We start from the raw sequence: 18,656 nt of genomic DNA, 5'->3' as shown, positions 1-18,656 counted from the left end.
TGACTCCGAATGTAGGAGTCAAAAATCAGAGCAACGATTGCCACAGTGTACCGTCGAGTGATATGTCGGAAACTTACACAAGCCACCCTTTACAGTAGTGAGTGAGTGAAGAAGATTCCATTGGTTGTACAGCATTTACAAGAGTCAAGGGCATAATTGTTGTATAGATATATATATCGTGGCAAGTAGGATTGAGAAAATATTCTTGCGCGTAAACATTCTGAAAATAGATATCTCAGAACGGTCTCTTACCTACTGATATAGCCACACACCTGGATGTGCTCACGCCTGACTCGTCAAGTAGTACCAGCGCGGCAATATGTCAATCTCGAGCACCTTTTGGTACTGCTCAATAATTTCTCGAGTAAGCTGTTTGGGTCCAGGACGCCTCCGGCTACCCAGTTGTCCCAAATAATGCGAAAAATTGTCGAATAGTGACACAACTCGTCCAATGCAGCCGTCACTAGTAGAGTAAACAGTTTCTATTTTTGGAGTTGCCCAAGGTAATTCCTTCGCTCTATCCATGAAAGTTGTGCAGGCAACATCGCCATACGTAGCAGGCGCACAGCGGTCATCAGGCAGTTCGTCATCCGGATACAGTTTTTCATAATATATCTTTCCAAAAGACTGCAGGTGCTCATCAGGAATCAAAAATCCGAAACACATTCTAGGTCCCATAGCAAAATCTAGAGCAAAAGACAATTAGCGAGCTGAGCATTACATTGCAACAAGATTCATACTGATAGTAGCGTAGCAGCCTGAGGTCAAAGTTAATAATCACGCTCTTTTCACGTGAGCGTTAAAACTTAAAACTTAACCTCGTCGCGACTCGCAGTCGCCAAACAAAACGTTGGTCAATAATCCAGACATGCGACACATCGAGCAGGTCATAAATCCTCAACGAATGCCATTTTGCCCTCTGTGAGGTGAAGGGAGCTTCTTCGCGCAACGTCTCAGAACAAGAAATATCGGAAATGCACGTTGCCAAACGGTTGTGAGATAATCAGTGTTGGTCATGTATTGTGCAGCACCGACAAAAGATACATATACACCCGACATGACTTTCGCGAGGTCACGGACTCATTCTACATCCTTGTTCAAAGATCGTTGTCACGCGCCATCTCCACAGAAGCTCTTGAAAGTCCTTCGAGCGGCGCAAACATGACTTTGGCCGAACCCAGCAGCACTCCCACGAGCAACCACCAGTGCCAGTATGCGTCCCTCAGACAGGTTTATCCAAGAAGAAAGAGTCACTAGACCTAGAAGTTAGTTTCTAAACGTACCGGTGACTCCGATGTAGAAATCAAAAATCAGAGTAAGGACGCCGAAATGTGGCGTCGAGTACATAACGTTTCGGAAAGGTACACAAACCACTCTTTGAAAGGTCGACAGCAGTAAGTGAGTGAAAAAGATCATATTGGTGGTACAGTATTTGCAAGAGTAAAGGGCATGATTGTTGTTGTACATCGTGGCAAATAGTATTCGGAAAATATCCTAATACTAGCGTTCGAACATTCTGAAAATCAATATCTCAGAACAGCCAATTATCTGATAATATAGCCACACACCTAAATGTGCTCACGACTGATCCGTCAAATAGTACCAGCGCGGCAATATGTCGACCTCAATCGCCTTTTGGTACTGCTCGATGATTCCTCGCGTGAGCTGTTTGGGTCCAGGACGCCTCGGACTACCCAGTTGTCCCAAATGATGCGAATAATTGTCGAATAGTGACACAACTCGTCCAATGTCGCCATCACGGGTAGAATAAACAGTTTCCATTCTTGGAGTTGCCCATGGTAATTGTTTGGCTCTTTCCATGAAAGTTGTAGAGGCGACATCGCCATACGTAGCGTGCGCATAATAGTCTTCAATTTCGTCATCCGGATAAAGTTTGTCGTGATACATTTTTCCAACAGACTGCATGTGTTCATCAGGAATTAAGAATCCGAAACACATTCTAGGTCCCATGGCAAGCCAAATTTTCGAGAGCACGAGATCTGGAGCAAAAAAAACGATTAGCGAGCTGAGCATTTTATTGCGCACCACAATCCTCACACTGATAGTAGCTAGAGGTCGAAGTTGGCCCAGAGAATTACAATCATGACCTTCTTAAATATCCCTTTTCACGTGACCCTTGTGGCGAATTTGCGGCTTCCTACTAAATTAACGATACAATGATTGTTCTCCTTCTCGCCATCTAATTCTTGTCAAGCTTGAATCGGTCGGTCAAAATAACTCTAGCTTCCTTGTGCGATTGTTCTCAAACCTTGCGTTTGGTTACGAGTTGGCACAGATTGGCAAAAAAAATTGGCGCGAGCTTTATTCATACCATCAAATACTGCAAGGAACGAGAAAGGAATGCAGAAAGAACAAGATCGGTGGCGCGAGCGTGGATTTTGATGATTAAATAACGACTTTCGTCAGTGTAAGCAAAGGACCTAGCTAACTATAGGGAACAAGAGTCTAGTGGCAAAAGGTGCGAGCAAGAACGATAACCATCGCCAAGACCCTCCAAGACCCTTATCCTTGTTCCCATCACAATAATACAAGGTATCTAGACAAAAAACAAGTATTCTTTCTTAGTTTCCTTGTGTGTTGTGCACTAAGAATCTGCATGAATTAGTTCGTCTCGCCTTTCCTGATGAGCTTACCTATCATTGAAATCTCGCCACATAAGTAGCTTATGCTATTTCGTACTAGTAGCTTTCTTATATTATTGCTGATTGTTCTCGAATCAGCGACCGAAATATAAAAGTAAGTTATGCATACCTCCTTTCTGCACAATTCTTTTCTTCTCTTGCGCATACCACACATCATATGGTTTATCAGACTTCCTCTTCTGTTCGCGATCTGAAGTCTCGTGGTCATTCCACAGCTTTCAATCCGCGTAATTTGGAACACGACTGGTATCCAGTTTGGAACGAGGTTTTCATTGATATGAAATCGCTTCTCTCCGATGTCTACATCTACCCCCAATATTTTCTTTGGTTGCGAAATTCCAAAGATCTGCCCCTTGCTCTCCGGAAAAGAATGCTGCAGCATCTTGACCCAAATGAACACGGGGTTACCCGCGAGCTTGATGATGCAGACCACACACTCTTGGCGTTACAGGCTGATATCGATGACTCAGATATTGCGCCGCTATTGGCGTCGTCATTGCTCATTGACGGGGATACCTCGTTTGGAAGCACCATCACTGTCTCTGGCTCTGAAAAGGACCTAATACCCGACTTCTCATTTATGCATCTTACCTCGGTGCCTTTGGGTGGATATTGTGCAAATTCAGCATATGCAACAAGCCGAGCGGACCGTAAAATCCTCCACGAATGCCATTTGGCCCTCTGTGAGGTGAAGGGAGCACCTTCACGCCACTTCTCAGAACCACGAAAATCGAAGATGCGTGCTGAATTGTTCGAAGATGCACAGACTGATCTGGCCATGTATGCCAATCTGTATTTCGTAGCTGAGGGTGGTATGCGACGAGACAAACTTCTTCTTTGGGCTTGTGTTGGTGCATTCTGGACATGGACTCTTGTTTCTAGGGAAGAAGTTCCGGCATGGGATTGGGTTACAGGGTCTTTCGCTTCAGGAGCCAGTCCTGGTAGGTTTCGTCGCAGGTTCTCACGAAATTTTGAGCTCTGTACTCCTGAATCAGACCAGGAAATCAATTACCTCATCACCCATTACTTTCAACCAGACCAAATTCATGAACGTGAAGGTAATGATGGAGATGACGTCATGAGCGAGGAGGGTGATTAAGTGTGTTTTTTGCATCTGATTTGTCCATTTAAACCATTTTTCTGTCATGTATGTATCAGAGAGTCTACTATAGAGAGACTGAGTTTGCGCTTTTCTACTTTCGAGGAATTGTTGAGTCAGTCACTTGGATAGCCAGCATGGTGGTGGTACACTGCACAATCTAGAAGATCTAGAACTTGTTCTGAGGCAAACAACCTTGAAAAACTCGGCGAAGAAATTATTTACGTGTCCTGTGAACCGTTTCCAGTACAGCGATGTCCACATGAACTCTACAGGAAGGTGTGAACAACAGCTTTCATAGAAATGGGCTATTCAGTCGATAGAACCAGTCGTACTCACTTGTAACTATGTGCGAGTTCAAGATGGTTAGCCAACCTCATTGAAACAGTCGACAAGCGGCGCAAACATGACTTGGGCCGAACCCAGCACTGCAGCACCCCCATGAGCAACCACCAATGCCAATATGTCATTGCCATTGCCTGGCCCTACTTGTCAATGCACGGTGCTGCAACACTTGATACCGTCCCTCAGACTGATTTGTCCAAGATAAAACAGTCACTAGACTTCAGAGTCAGTTTCTAAACATACCAGTGACTACGAATGTAGGAATTAAAAATTCAGAAGCGTCTAGTGATATTTCGGACAGGTCACTCTTGAAAGGGTTGACAGCAGTGAGTGAGAAAAATCTTATTGGTGGTACAGTATCTGGAAGTCAAGTCATGCTTGTTGTCGTTCAGGTTCATATATCGTGGCAAATAGTATTCAAAATATCCTACTTAAACTTGCGCGTAAACATTCTGAAGTTAAATATCGATATCTGAGAACGGCTGAAGTATGTAGCTGCTGATATAGCCACACACCTGCATGTGCTCACGCCTGATCCGTCAAATAGTACCAGCGCGGCAACGTGTCGATCTCCAGCACCTTTTGGTACTGCTCAATGATCTCTCGAGTAAGCTGTTTGGGTCCAGGACGCCTCGGGCTACCCAGTTGTCCCAAATAATGTGAGAAGTTGTCAAATAGTGACACAACTCGTCCAATGTCGCCGTCACGGGTAGAGTAAACATTGGCCATCTTTGGAGTTGCCCAGGGTAATTCCTTGGCTCTTTCCATGAAAATTGAAGAGGCAACATCGTCATACGTAGCTTCCGCATAGCGGGCTGCAGGCATTTGGTGATCCGGATAGAGTTTTTCATAATACATCTTTCCAACAGACTGCATGTGCTCATCAGGGATTAAAAATCCGAAAGACATTCTAGGTCCCATGGCGAGATCTAGAGCAAGAGACAATTAGCGGCTGAGCATTCCATTGCAACAAGATTCACCTAGTATATCCAGAGGCCAAAGTTGGTAAGAGAAGTACAATGGAATGAAGCGTGTGTTTAATAATGAGCGCTTAGAGAAATTGGATTGGTTCGAAATGTATCCAGCATTGATTCGATGCAGGAAGATCCAGGGAAGATCTTTACCACGTACTCCGAGAGTTTGGTCGTCTTTGCTCGTGTACGAGGTCTTTGTCGTTCGTCGCACAGGTCAATTCGCAGTCGTTCAAAAGGGCCTCATCCAGTTCGAAACTTCAAGAAAATGTGTGTTCATATGATGGATATCAAGGCCGAACAAATGATTCCAGCCACGGATGTTCGACATTCTCCTGACTGTAACCTGCAATAGTCTCAACTTAGCAAGCTATTTTCTAGTCCAGCGATGTCCAGATAAACTCTACGGGAAGGTGTGAACAACAAGTTTTACAGGAATGGAATATATATGTAATAGAGACAGTCGTATACTCACTTGTAACTACGTACAACTGCAAGATGGCCAACCTAATCCGAGACAGTTGTGCTATGTTTTGATATATGTACCTGCAGTATCCACTACCATATGTCATGGCACGAAGGCAAAAAATGGAATCACTAGAATATCACCAATGAATATGTATGTTAATATTCACAGTTCGAATTTGATGCGATGATACATCTCGGCCATCTTTCTCATATCTTCAACACTTTCCGACGTCTTCAAGCGGCCCTCTTCATCATATACTTTCGGGTCAAGATACTCAAACGGAGGCGGGGTTTCCGGGACACATGTGAAGTCTTGCTTGACGCCATAGTCATCAAAGCCCCAAGGCTCTCCGGGTTGAGACGGCGCACTAAGCAAGATAGCGTTGGTTGATTCCAGGGAAATATCAGAGTCAAAATAGTTCAGAGGGGTTAGGAGGAAGCTGCAACAAAAACGCTAAGTCGATTTACGAACTTTCCTGTATTGATTATGACACACCTTGACATGGCTACTGTGGTCTTTGTGTTAGGAGAATCTTCCGCTTGGGGCTACGAAGAGGTAGTAGTGAAAAGTAAGTGATCTCGCTATCCAAACCGCCCAAAATATAGAGAACTAACCATATGGTGAGTTCCGACATTGACCCACACCACTAAATCATCCTGAGTTATATTATCCCCATCGAAGAACTTGTGAAAATCGACCGTAGGTTTCCCAGGTAGGTTCATATTCCACATCGAACTAGATGAGGGTTCGGTCTCCTTGCGAAGAGAGACAGCTAAATTATATCGAGCCCAATTCGCGTTATTGAGGAGACGACGTGACCCAACGATGGTCTATGTGCAATGAGAGATGTATTCGCTTCTTCTCATGTATAGCGTTACTAGACTCACGTTATGAATGGGGTTATACCCTGCGTGAATAGCGTATCCACGAGGACTACCCCAAGCATTAGTCTTGTTTTGGTTCACAATAGAGTAGTGACCTTGGAAATTTATCGGGTACTTGAGGAGTGCTTCGTCCTCCGTCTCGATGATGCGCCTGGTGATCTTTTGTTGAATAACTGTGCGACCCCATTCATCGTCCTCCAGCCACGGTTGTTCGACAATCTCTTGACCTGCAATAGTCTCAAGCAAACTATTTTCCAGTCCAGCGATGTCCAAATCAACTCTACGGAAGGCGTGAAAAACAGCTTTTATATAGCCAATAGAGCCAATCGTACTCACTTATAGTTTATAACGTGGTCGTGGAGATTCCCCACTGGATATATTCAAGCGTGCATTAGAGATTGACTGGCTTGGAAAGTTGACGTCTGGCGACTGACTAGAATGCTCCCTAATTCTTCCTCCATATCCTTCCTGAAGGGGTTCCCAGTAGCCGCCTTGCAGATAACCGGAGGCTGAGAGTCGAACTTCCATCGTACCATCAATGTGGAACATATAGTCGAACTGAAGTATTTCATGAGTGCTATGCGTCAAGACCTTAGACCCGAGCAAAATGCGTACTACTGAATATGGTCCAGCAATGGACGGTTGAGTTAATCGACATGTCATGATGTTGAATCAACGCACCGTAGTCATAACTGCAGGTGGAAGGCCGATAAGAAGATGGTAACATTTCCATCAAGCAGGAGGCTTACTTTCCAACCACCGATATACTTCTTACTGTCAACATATAACCCTTTACAGCACCGAATTCACCTTCCATATAGCCAGTATGTCTACTCACGGGCCTACCAGTATCTTGTTCAAATACACAGATTGCTTTTTCGCGCACAATGACTCCGAGAGCAGAGTGTGTAGTAGCTGGAAGATAGACAGCCTCATGCGGGCAGTCATATCCAGGTAACAAATCCCTGACAGCAAGACCCATACCAAAGTGACGGTCCTGCCAGGCCGTGGTGGATTGGAGAGGATCGTTTCCAGCTGAAAGTACAACCATCATCATCGAGTACAGTCAGCTAAAAAATTAGATCAAACCGTATTGAGCTATGGCTTCCTGAGGAGCAAGCTTTCCATAGCAAGATCAGCGAAGGGCAGAATGCGAGCAAACATAGCATACCTGATATATGATCCTTTCTCCTTTCAGAGTGATATCCCAAAGGTTCAATCCCATGTCCCTATCAAAGCTGAGGTACATTACCCAGCCCATCCAAGATATATACTGCGTTGCTCGGTCGACTCTGAATCTCAACCCAGCGAACGAGACGGAACGAGGGCCAGGAAGGTGGTCAAGGTCTCTTGGAGTGCCGACGCGCTTGCGTGTTGTCCATGAAAAATCTTCATTGGCACCGGTCACTTGTTCTGGAACGCGAATAAGTGTACCGTTGCGATATGATTGAAGGAATTCCTCTGTCGATCCAAAGATCTGGTGGTTATAGACGATCTGATTAAATAAACGTTATTGAGTATCGTATATTTTGATCACTACGTAGTAGAAACGCTCTATACCTTCGAAGACTTCCACAGCGAAGGGTCTGTACCAGAGACGTCAATGTATTGCCAAAAGTTGATCGGCAAGAGCCATGGTCCGGGCAAATTTCTCCTCAGCGAGAACCACGTCTTTCGAGTGCTGCCGTCAAAACTAAATGGACCACCGGCCGAGGCAACGAGGGTATCATTATCATTTCCTCGTGCGGTCGCTCCGAATAGATCCTATAACGTAAATGAGTCTTCATTTATCCGAAATCGAATGAAAACCACATACGTCTAACGCTTCTGAAAGCTCTGGGGAAATAAACTTGAAGACGTCTCGCAACTCTTCGATGTTAACAAACCCTCGGGCGTTAAACGGAATCTCGCTTTCGTGGTAGATTTCGGACAACAGTCTCATGGACATTTGTTCACTGACAGGAAGAGGACCGACGAGGTAGTTCTTGATGATAGGAGCATCTGATCCACCGTGGTGAATCACGACATGAGCATACTTGTCTGGTGCACTCCCTCCGGCGAGATAGGCAAGAGCATCGGCTTTGGCAGGATAGTATGTCTCTATGAGATAGACGACGTTGTCTGACAAGATAGCAGATGATCCTCGAGTGAGATTGAGCTCTCTTTGAGGAGCTTCCAGCCATCTCTGAATATCGGTGATCTCAGAAACTACTAGTGGTGCCCATGGATTCGTGCGCGTAGGAGGTTTAGCCGCAGGGGCTATCGGGGAAGCACATTTATCCAAGCCAGGGTGCGCAGAATTTTGGAATGATTCTGTGAGTGAGGGCTTTTCTGGTGCAAGAAATAGTGCATAAAACGTGATAACGATGAACAGGATAAGGAATCCAAGTCGAAGGCGACGTGAAGGCACACCGCTGACGTCATCATTTTCGCGTGAATGTTCAGACTCGTTGTTCTTCACAGGAAGCAACTGATATCCCTGGCTACGGATAGGCATGCTCTGTAGTCCTAGGATTTTAAAGGGGGGGTGGTGGCTTGGGAAGTTCAGGTCTGGTATTTATTATCACGATAACGAAGCCCTCGGCTTTCATGCCGATATTCCGGTGGACGCTCAATTAAATCGAATTGAACGTTGTACGTATGAACATTCCGCAACATTTGAGATACCATGACTGGGACTAGGACTAAAGATACAGAGAATATTTCAGCCCACTTTACAGATCCTTGCTCTACCACAACCGTGAAATAAAATCTTGAGGTTGAAAAGAGTTATGATCAGATCGGTGTTGTTGAATTCATCGACAAGCCTACTTACTACTCTCGGTAAATCAAGTGTGTTTGACGGTAACGGTACTGCCACTGGAAGTAACGCTGGTGAGGACCTCTCCGTTCTGCTCAATGTCCAAGATCACTCCGGAAGCAGGGGTGAGGGTCTCAGAGCTCGTGGAAGCAGAAGCACCAGTAAACTCAACAGTTCCAAAGTTGGCGAAAGGAACGAGGCTGTTACCCTCCTCGAAGTCTTCAACAATCCATTCGGCGTTCTGCCCACGAAGAGCAGCCTGTTGGAATGAGAAAGTGAATACCCCCCTTGAAGTATTATAGTAATCTTGCTTTACTTACAGCACTATCGGGAGCGGAAAGGGCTTGGGTGACAGTCTTACCGGTGCTCTCGTTAGTCAAGGTGACGGTTCCTTTGGTGGAACTCGTTGACTGGACAGTCACAGTGATGGTGTTTCCGGAAGAGATTGCAAAGTTAGAGAAGTCAGTGGCGAAGTTGGGGAACCTTCAGGATAATCAATGAGCAAATGTATAGGAAAAAAAATGTATCGGCAGACCATTCAAACCAGGCGTCGTAGGTTACACGTCCTCCACTGATAGTGAAGTCGACACCAGATTGCAGGATAGACTGCGAGGCAGTGTCTCCATCAATGCCAACCCACGCAGAGGCAGCTCCACTGTTGCCAGAGGGGGTGGGAACGACGAAAGTACCGGTGACTTTGCTGAAAGTCTGTCCAGAGGGCGGGGTCTCGATGACAACACCAGACCAGTTCGTACTGAACTCGGCGTGGGTGGCATTGCTGCTAGCGATAGCAGCATTAGTGCTGGCGGTGAAAGGCCTTGACCTACGGCTTTCACGAGCAGCAACACGCTCAGCGAGACGCGAGGGGCGCGCGATGGCGACGGAGAAGAGAAGAGCACTAGAGACAAAGAAAGTAGAGAGCTTCATGGCGAATTGCGATTAAAGGTAAACTGTCCAAAGGCCTGTGAAGTGTCGGTTCTTGGTGCGAGGGAAGTGCTCGAGGGTCCGATGCTGTTCCAGTTGGGGCTGCTCGGATTTTATACCAGACATGAAGCCAGCTCGAAAGATTCGGAACTCGACCAGGTGGTGCATCTCGATCATCTGTTGGTAAACTGGAGCGACAGATGGTTGAGAATGCGTGCTGTGAGCTTTTTTTACATTGAAGGGCAGAATGCAGCTCACGAGCGAGGGTAGCATATGAGCTGGGGAACGTTGATGATCTCGGCATACAGTATCAACATGTCGGTCAATAGAGTTTATGAAGAGGTAATCTCGGAGATACAGCACTATCAAGAAGAATGGTGCAATGGGGAGAAGCTTGGCGCTGTGGACGCCCTGTAACCTCGTGAGCGCAGGTATCAAAATGGCATTGCTATTCACATTGACAAAGCTGAACGGTGGTTATCCCGTATAGACCGACCTGAACAGCATTCTTCCTCTCCAAAAGTTGATGTTTTTCCAACACGCCCTCCAAACATGGATCCTTCCGATGTTCTTCTGTGATTCAAGAAAGTTCGATGACCTGATCTCGAGCTCGAGACGGAATGATAACAAACATAGCACATCTGATCACACCGTGTTGCACAATAAACGCGTCTTCTTGGAAGAACCACTAGGCAAGCTGGTGTTGATGACGCTCTGTAACATCAAAATTACATATCCATGTTGTCCAGCCCCGATTGAACGAAAAGTCATCCTGGCGAGTGGAACTCACGTAGATAGGTGAGGTAGTCTGATATTGCCAATATAAGCGCAATAATGGACTGATTAGACACAATAAAATCAGGCAATAACAGCATGCGAAGGCGACAGATATCAGCAGCAGAAAATAAAGCACTGGATACAACTTAGGTTGCACGATGTGAACCACTGCATTCGGGACAAACTGGGCAAAAGATGCTATGCACCAGCGACGCCAGGCGACAAGCAGTCCGCACTTGACTTCCAAGAGAAGCGCGTCCCGAAAATAGCAGAACAACTTTAGAACTGCCGCTATATAGAACAACTTGAGAATAGTCCCGCACGAGATCTGCACGATCTCCCATGATGTCCAGGTCAGAGAGGGTTTGATCATCGACGTTTGATACAGTGTGATTTCAACAAATAAGGTAGCTGCGCGGGAATCCTCGAGATGAAGTGGAAGTTCTGACCCGGAGACTGTTGGTCTGGATCTCCTTGTAGACTAGTTACTGACTGTGACCGGCACTGCTAGAGATTGAGGAATAGCATAGTACGCTACGAATGAGCTCCTGTTATGAACATTAAAATCGATCGAGCGAGAAGATTTTATGCCAAGCACTCACTCGAACAAACGGTCTGCTACTCTGCAAATAGTGAGACCAGTGAGAACCCTAAGGCACTGAGTTGCTCGTACTGGGACCGAGCGTACCATCGATAGGGTACTGGGTCTACTCCCAGTTGTAAAACTGTGAGCATTGGCAGTCATTGGCTTCACAACATCAAAGCGCCTGTAAATATGTAGTTCGAGTAAAGCCAGGCTGAAAAACTCTGATTACTCAGTGAAAGAGGAGAATCATTATCTTTCTTCGTGGCAGTCGCTGGAGGTGAATATACCACTTATGTAAGCTTCTGGTAAGCGCCCACCGCCAAGTAAACATTCCACTTTCAAAGTTTCATCCACAAATCATCGCATTTATAAGTACATTGTAGGAAGCGAAAACTTTTCGAAGTCTGCAACGATTCAAGTGCTCGATTAACCACTCCAGATTTGAATGTATCAAATTCTGTTGCAGTCACAGTCAGTTTGTAATCTCGTTGTCTTGACGGACGAACTGATGAACATTTCTCATAAAGATGATCTTTGATTGATATTTTGAATCAGTCTGAATTTGATTCCTGTGGCATTTCGCTGGCACCCTCTGGCATCGCGCATATCTGCCTCGTTGTGAACCAATCAGATTGGGACCAGTCTATCGGAAACTTAAAAAGTTGTCATGGATACCCCGGACAGATGGAAAGCGTGGGGTATAAAAAACGGAAGGCGACATGTTTGTTCCCTAGGTTGTCTTCGTTCTCGTCCCCTCATCTCTCCTGTCTTTGATTGATTGTCTTTACGAGCAGTGTAAGTCGCATTGGTGCAAAAGAGTCCAAAGTACTGAGATACTCATCGATAGGCTCCTGGTCCTTCTTTACGCTACTTCTTGAACTCATCCATTTGATCCTCGTTATCCATACAAAATGCGTTTCTCTACTGCTGCTGCTGCCTTGTTCTCTGCTGTCGCCTCCGTCAAGGCCGCGAACTACAGCGTCATCGTTGGTTTCAACAACACTTTGGTATTTAACCCAAACAAGTATGTCAATTGCGATTTTTCTAGTCTATAATCTCTAATGCACCACCTATAGTTTGACCGGTGTTGTCAACGGAGATAGTGTCTCGTTCCAATTGTGAGCTACTTGTATCGTTCCCGCCTTGAAATAATGTTGAATATGCCTGCTACTGCTAGTGCTTCCAAGAACCATGTGAGTACACCAGAACATAGATGGATTTTTTTCACTCAATGACGCTTGATAGTCTGTTGTTCAATCCACATTCGCCGCACCTTGTACCGCAGCTGGTGTTAGCTCTGGGTTTCAGAATGTTTCGGACCCGAATGGCCAGACCTTCCCTACCTGGTCCGTATGCAATTTGTACTTGTGTAGTTCGAAAGCACAGCCTAATCAATCTTTTGCAGGACTTTGACAGGTGATATAAATGTCTCTTTGGAACACATGAACGTAACTGAAACTCGCCTTTCCCTCCCTAGTTGAAAATGCAACAGGTAGGATATATACCTTTGTGTTTCTTCAAACAGTCAGGCTAATCTCCTTAAAGCACCTTTGTGGTTTTTCTGCTCTCAGGTCCTTCCTACGACCACACACTGTCAATCAGGCATGGTATTTGCAATCAACCCCACCGGTGAGTCAGACTTGAGGTGAAACGATGACTTCAAATTTGACGCTTCATCTACAGCGGAGAAGAGTTTCGCTGCCTTCCAGGTTAGTTCCGTTTGTACGCCTTACCGGAAACTTTTCTCACTTTCTGGAAAAAAAATAGCAAGCTGCGATTGCCACCAACGCCACCTCTCCCACTGGTCAAAACCCTTCTGGAAGCATAGTTTCTGGTACCGCAGGTGCTACCGACGCAGCGCTATCAGTTAGTGCAGCACCTTCTGCGACAGCTGCAGGCAGCTCTGCGGCTCCTGCCAGTTCGTCTGCTGTTGCTGCTGCTAATAGTGCATCACATTTGATGTCCGGAAACTCAATCAGCATCCTCGCCGTTGCTGGTCTCGTTGCTGGCTTAGTTTTGTAGGCGAATGCCCTTTCTCAGCTACGTCAAACATGCATTTTTTCCCTATCCCGACATGGTCTCATAGAGCAAGTGGACTTTTTCAACTGCAACTTTAGTGTAGCTATTGAGGGTAGTACTCTGGTTAGTGTAAACTTCTGCAACGCTGTACTGTGTACCGTTGTGACAATTAATGACTGGATACCCCAATGTTACAAATGAGTCTGAATCGAGTTGTCGTTCAACGTTCAACTTGAACCAGTCAGGTCGGAGTCAAATATTTCCTACTTCAAAGTCGGGCCGGCTTTGTACTGCACTTCATCAGACCAAGTAATATTGAGGCCTCTTTAGGACTCTAACCAAACTTGGCTCTAACTTCCTCAAGACACTGTGTGTAAATGGACGCGATCCGAGTATCCAAGGCTGGTATAACATCGTTCGCGCCAAAAGTGATCTGACTGCGCACAATAGGTCGAACATGTCCTATGCACAAAGGGCGGCACAACATTTTCTGGGACGATACATTTGACGGCTCATCATCTCATTTTTCAATATGAAGGGGGTAAAGAGAAGGAGATGTGGGTGAGTATCTAGTAATCTGTTCAGAATTCGTCGCTGAACTTCCTATGTTAAGATTCCGTATCCTCTAATCTCGCTTGTAACACGACTACCACAAACACTCCAGGGACAATGTCCTGTAACTTTCCACTGTCGGAATTTTGAGACGCTTTCGTTTGAGTTTTCAGCTGAATCAGATGCTGCGGATGTTTTCGATAGCGTGAAGGAGCTCACTGTTGCTCGTACGTGTCTTCCATTGTCTGAGTTTTCTGGCTTTACATGTACCTCTTACAGCCTCTGTTTACCACCTATACGCCTTTTTTTATTCGCCAAATCCTCCCTTTCCAACCCAAAATGGTTGGTCAATATATTCTCCGAGGGAGGAATTTGGTCGGATGGGTGTTGGTACTCGAACCAAAGCGTGGCGTTTCACAGATATCAATAAGGATTATTCTGTGGGTTGCCTTGCCAAACTATTACATCCTCTTATCGATGGCTCTCAGGGCCTTTAGTTTTGTCCTACATATCCTGCAAAGCTGCTTGTACCGACAAAGATTAGCGATACAACATTACAGTACGCAGGCAAGTACCGCAGCAAGTGTCGAATCCCGGTATTGTGTTATCTGCATTGGTCAAGCTATGTATGCTTCGATTTCGTTCTATCTGAATGTTGTATGTATTTAACATATCATTTTAGGCAACTATTACGAGGTCCAGCCAACCTATGGTTGGAATTACACAAAATAGATCGATTCAAGACGAAAAACTTATTGAAACCATGTTTCAATCACACTTTTCGCCAGAATCCAGAGTCTCCAATGCGGTAGTTTATGGCGCCACCACGACCAATCTTGTGATCGACGCCAGGCCTACCACCAATGCGATGGCCAACACTGCAAAGGGGGCTGGGACAGAGAACATGGATCACTACAAGGAAGCTAAAAAGGTTTATCTAGGCATTGACCATATCCATACCATGCGAGAGTCGCTGGGAAAGGTCGTGGATGCACTACGGGAAGCAGACGCGCTTCTTGCCAGTATAAACAATGATCTGTCCGGTCAGATCTCTGGAGTTTCTGTTCTTGATCGAGGAGCACTTCGCCGCTCAGGGTGGCTGCGGCATATCTCCCTTATCTTGGAGGGAACCATCCTCATAACGCGTAACGTGCATGTCAATTCGTCGCACGTCCTCATACACTGCTCGGATGGTTGGGATCGTACATCGCAGCTATCATCACTATCGCAACTCTGCCTTGATCCCTTTTATCGGACGATCAAAGGCTTCGAGATTCTCATTGAGAAGGAATGGTCATCCTATGGTCACAAATTTCTCGACCGATGTGGACACTTATCGTCCGACAAATTTTTTGTGTCCAACACAGAAACAAATGGTAACAGTGGAGGTGCGGACGCTGCGCAGGCTTTCCTTGCCTCAATGCAGAACCGATTTGCAAGTCAAAACCATGTTAAAGAAACTTCCCCAGTCTTCCATCAATTTCTCGAAACTGTTCGACAAATTCAAAGACAGTTCCCCCAGCGCTTTGAGTTCAATGAACGGTTTTTGCATCAACTATACTACCATCTCTATTCGTGTCAGTTTGGTACTTTCCTGTTCAATAGTGAGCGGGAGCGAAGACTGGGAGATGGGAACGGACCTCCTCCTTGTGACAGAACAGTCAGTGTATGGGACTTCTTCAATTCACCGTCGGAGATGGAGCAAAACCTGAATGAACTGTATGATTCATCACTGGACGATCCCGTGAGTCGAATTCCGGGCGCAGACATGGGAGTGCTATTTCCAAATCCAAAAGATGTCCGCTTTTGGCATGAACTGTATGGCCGGACGGACGAAGAAATGAATGGGCGTCATATACCAGTCATCGTCCGTCCAGAAGTCGTTGGTCCAGTCGAGACGGTCGAGGATGATCCCGTCAATCGTATCGCTACACCATCCAATATACCTTTGCCACCTTCCCCTTCCAAAACGCCCTTGCCCCCTCCAACCCAAACTCTTCCACGTAATGTGGCTAATTCGCTGCTTGAATCCAACGATTCATCCCCGTCCACTCCAGAACTAGCATCACTCAATCTAGGATCTCCCTCTGTTGTCGAGAGCTTCAGACCTTTCTTGTCAACGTCCTCTAATTTCTCAATGAAGCCTACATCCTCCCCTACTTCAGACTCATCCTCGCGTCCTTTAACAAAAGCACAGGAGTTTTTTGCTGGAGGCGGTGTCAAATCTGTTTGGGGCAAACTGTCTTCTAATGCCTCTGCTGCATTTTCGGTAGTCCAAGGGGCTTATGATGGTGTCGCAAGAGATTTGAGTACGAGACCTGGTCCAGCTTCGCCTTTGCCAAGTAGAACAGAAGAGCTTAGTGCTCGCTCTCATTTGACGAGTTGGGGAGAGGAAGCGCACACAGTATCAGTCTTCTCTCCTTCCACATTGTCCTCTTCGAGCCCTCCTGGCGTCAGAAATCCCTGGGCCACTGTCAACTCGAGCAAGCCTTCAGCATCGTCTTTGTTTTCACCATATGACAATCCTTGGAATTCCGCACAAGCTCAGGATTTAGGCTCGGAGGACGAACCTAAGCCTCCCAGTCCTCTTCCGATTGACCCTACCGTCTCCGATCCAAGTTTGCGGGCTCCCGCGAATTCGATCGCACGCTCTAATTCGTCTTCCTCACGACTTGCGGGAAACTTCACGGGCATAGGGTCTGACGGTGATAGCGAACTATCAACACCGTCTCAAGATCTTTCTTCAGCGTCGACCGATCCTCTTGGTGTTGGACTTGCATAATATCCACATATTGTATAATGGACTCCTGTTTGCTAACCAAGTACGGTAGATATGGGGCTTGCACTCACGCTTTTGTAGTTGACTAGATGCCTAAGCTTTGACAAATTTTCATATATCTGTATCCTATCGCAGTCCCCGTTTTCGAAAAGGGATGTAGATTGTGGTGGAAATCTCGTTAATAAATCACGCCATAATTTTGTTACATAAGGCCTGCGAACATAAAAGCGTATGAACGGAGGCTTGCCCACACAATCTTTCCTTCTTTCCCAGTCCCAGTTCATCCTTCTTTCTCCTTCTTCCGACTTCAAAATGGTTGCTAATGGTCGTGTTCACTCTGCTCTTACCCCGGGACACTTTTTGTTCACCTCAGAGTCTGTTGGCGAAGGTCATCCTGGTGCGTATGGAAAATTTACGGCGCAGTAGATTGTATCAGCTTATCTTCACATGGCGGTCAGATAAAATCTGTGACCAAGTTTCCGATGCCATTGTAAGTACTTTGTGTACAAAACACATGAGTAGATCATTAAACCTAATTTCGATCTAGCTCGATGCTTGCTTGGAACAGGATCCATGGTCCAAAGTCGGCTGTGAAACCGCTTCCAAGACAGGAATGATTATGGTTTTTGGAGAAATCACTACCCAGGCCAAACTTGACTACCAGAAGATTATCCGTGAGACTATCAAGAATATTGGGTACGACGACTCTGCGAAGGGTTTCGACTATAAAACTTGCAACATTCTTGTTGCAATTGAGCAGCAGTCACCCGATATTGCCCAGGGTCTCGATCATGGCTCCCTCGAAAGCCATGGTGCTGGTGATCAAGGAATCATGTTTGGCTACGCTACCGATGAGACTGAAGAGTACATGCCTCTCACCGTTGTGCTTTCCCACAAGCTCAACCGTGCTTTGGCTGATGCTCGTCGTACCGGTCTCCTTCCATGGGTTCTTCCTGACACCAAGACTCAGGTCACGATCGAGTACAAGAAGGATGGCGGCGCCACGATCCCTGTTCGTGTGGACACTGTTGTCATCTCTACTCAGCACACCGAGGACGTCTCTCTTGAAGTTTTGAGGAAGGAGGTTCTCGAGAAAATTGTCAAGGCCACTATACCCGCTAACTTACTTGATGAGCGAACTGTCTACCACGTACGTATTTTCACGGTCTTGAAATTAATCAAAGCTGATTAATTTCAGATTAACCCCACCGGTCGTTTCGTAATTGGTGGACCTCAAGGTGACGCCGGTCTGACTGGTCGTAAGATCATCGTCGACTCATACGGTGGATGGGGTGCTCACGGTGGAGGTGCCTTTTCTGGCAAGGATTGGTCCAAGGTCGATCGCTCTGCTGCATACACTGCACGTTGGATTGGTGAGCATATTCCTCTGTTCTCATACTACATAACCTTACTGAGACCCTATCAGCCAAATCTCTCGTCGCTGGTCAGCTTGCCCGTCGCTGTCTCGTACAAGTTTCCTACGCCATCGGTGTTGCTGAGCCGCTCTCCATCTACGTTGACACCTATGGAACTGGGAAGAAATCCGACGAGGAGCTCGTCGAAGTCATCCGCAACAACTGGGATTTGCGCCCTGGTGTAATGGTTCGTGAGTTGGACCTCCAGCGACCAAACTACAAGAAGACTGCTTGCTATGGTCATTTTGGTATGTTGGACTTTGCTGTTGGACCAATTGATACAGGTGCTAAGACTGGTCTTAGGTAACCCCGACTTCTCCTGGGAGAAGGTCAAGAACCTCAAACTATAAATTACGAATTGCGTTCACGTCTG

At 46.1% G+C, this 18,656-nt stretch overlaps 7 protein-coding genes across 7 annotated transcripts; 3 read left to right on the top strand and 4 right to left on the bottom strand.

Annotated features, from left to right (window-relative positions):
• Positions 1-1,110: 1,110 nt before the first annotated feature.
• Positions 1,111-1,959, bottom strand: C8R40DRAFT_1070827 (uncharacterized protein; the record flags this gene model as incomplete). The annotated part of the gene is made up of 3 exons (XM_046226276.1): positions 1,111-1,259; positions 1,284-1,375; positions 1,583-1,959. 3 exons carry the CDS (start codon positions 1,957-1,959, stop codon positions 1,111-1,113), a joined length of 618 nt encoding a protein of 205 aa, XP_046084708.1.
• An 861-nt stretch (positions 1,960-2,820) lies between these two features.
• Positions 2,821-3,762, top strand: C8R40DRAFT_1070826 (uncharacterized protein; the record flags this gene model as incomplete). The annotated part of the gene is made up of 2 exons (XM_046226275.1): positions 2,821-3,604; positions 3,659-3,762. The coding sequence occupies 2 exons, from the start codon at positions 2,821-2,823 to the stop codon at positions 3,760-3,762; spliced, it is 888 nt and encodes a 295-aa protein (XP_046084707.1).
• Positions 3,763-3,820: 58 nt separating this feature from the next.
• On the bottom strand, positions 3,821-4,414 carry C8R40DRAFT_373408 (uncharacterized protein). The gene is made up of 4 exons (XM_046234866.1): positions 4,351-4,414; positions 4,102-4,275; positions 3,988-4,031; positions 3,821-3,931 (listed from the first exon to the last, which is right to left on the bottom strand). Exons 2-4 carry the CDS (start codon positions 4,236-4,238, stop codon positions 3,879-3,881), a joined length of 234 nt encoding a protein of 77 aa, XP_046084706.1. The 5' UTR covers positions 4,239-4,275; positions 4,351-4,414; the 3' UTR covers positions 3,821-3,878.
• Positions 4,415-5,709: 1,295 nt separating this feature from the next.
• Positions 5,710-8,928, bottom strand: C8R40DRAFT_1049421 (copper amine oxidase; the record flags this gene model as incomplete). The annotated part of the gene is made up of 11 exons (XM_046224561.1): positions 5,710-5,986; positions 6,043-6,092; positions 6,162-6,377; positions 6,435-6,711; positions 6,768-6,801; positions 6,866-7,008; positions 7,181-7,466; positions 7,521-7,551; positions 7,603-7,926; positions 7,992-8,195; positions 8,248-8,928. 11 exons carry the CDS (start codon positions 8,926-8,928, stop codon positions 5,710-5,712), a joined length of 2,523 nt encoding a protein of 840 aa, XP_046084705.1.
• A 331-nt stretch (positions 8,929-9,259) lies between these two features.
• C8R40DRAFT_1161555 (peptidase A4 family-domain-containing protein) lies at positions 9,260-10,158 on the bottom strand (the record flags this gene model as incomplete). Its single annotated transcript, XM_046230138.1, has 3 exons — positions 9,260-9,490; positions 9,552-9,714; positions 9,767-10,158. The coding sequence occupies 3 exons, from the start codon at positions 10,156-10,158 to the stop codon at positions 9,260-9,262; spliced, it is 786 nt and encodes a 261-aa protein (XP_046084704.1).
• Positions 10,159-12,429: 2,271 nt separating this feature from the next.
• On the top strand, positions 12,430-16,871 carry C8R40DRAFT_1070823 (protein-tyrosine phosphatase-like protein; the record flags this gene model as incomplete). The annotated part of the gene is made up of 15 exons (XM_046226274.1): positions 12,430-12,542; positions 12,595-12,636; positions 12,696-12,711; positions 12,764-12,864; positions 12,924-12,966; positions 12,996-13,010; positions 13,090-13,147; positions 13,202-13,227; positions 13,286-13,536; positions 13,636-13,660; positions 13,988-14,098; positions 14,202-14,316; positions 14,369-14,529; positions 14,587-14,715; positions 14,772-16,871. 15 exons carry the CDS (start codon positions 12,430-12,432, stop codon positions 16,869-16,871), a joined length of 3,306 nt encoding a protein of 1,101 aa, XP_046084703.1.
• Positions 16,872-17,180: 309 nt separating this feature from the next.
• Positions 17,181-18,633, top strand: C8R40DRAFT_1161550 (methionine adenosyltransferase; the record flags this gene model as incomplete). Its single annotated transcript, XM_046230137.1, has 6 exons — positions 17,181-17,265; positions 17,327-17,358; positions 17,416-18,018; positions 18,067-18,241; positions 18,295-18,531; positions 18,587-18,633. 6 exons carry the CDS (start codon positions 17,181-17,183, stop codon positions 18,631-18,633), a joined length of 1,179 nt encoding a protein of 392 aa, XP_046084702.1.
• Between the last annotated feature and the right edge of the window lie 23 nt (positions 18,634-18,656).

This window comes from Lentinula edodes (assembly GCF_021015755.1).
Source record: "Lentinula edodes strain Le(Bin) 0899 ss11 chromosome Unknown C8R40scaffold_25, whole genome shotgun sequence".
NCBI lineage: Eukaryota > Fungi > Basidiomycota > Agaricomycetes > Agaricales > Omphalotaceae > Lentinula > Lentinula edodes.
Note: the sequence above shows the minus strand (reverse complement) of the source record. Positions and strands in the feature narration are given on the sequence as shown.

What these genes read in the sequence shown, in the direction of transcription:
- C8R40DRAFT_373408 (XM_046234866.1), bottom strand. Translation starts at nt 4,238, where the DNA reads ATGGCAATGACATATTGGCATTGGTGGTTGCTCATGGGGGTGCTGCAG. An exon ending in GAACTCGCACATAGTTACAA is followed by an intron (nt 4,032 to 4,101) that starts GTGAGTACGACT and finishes ACCTTCCTGTAG; the next exon opens with AGTTCATGTGGACATCGCTG. An exon ending in GGAAACGGTTCACAGGACAC is followed by an intron (nt 3,932 to 3,987) that starts GTAAATAATTTC and finishes AACAAGTTCTAG; the next exon opens with ATCTTCTAGATTGTGCAGTG.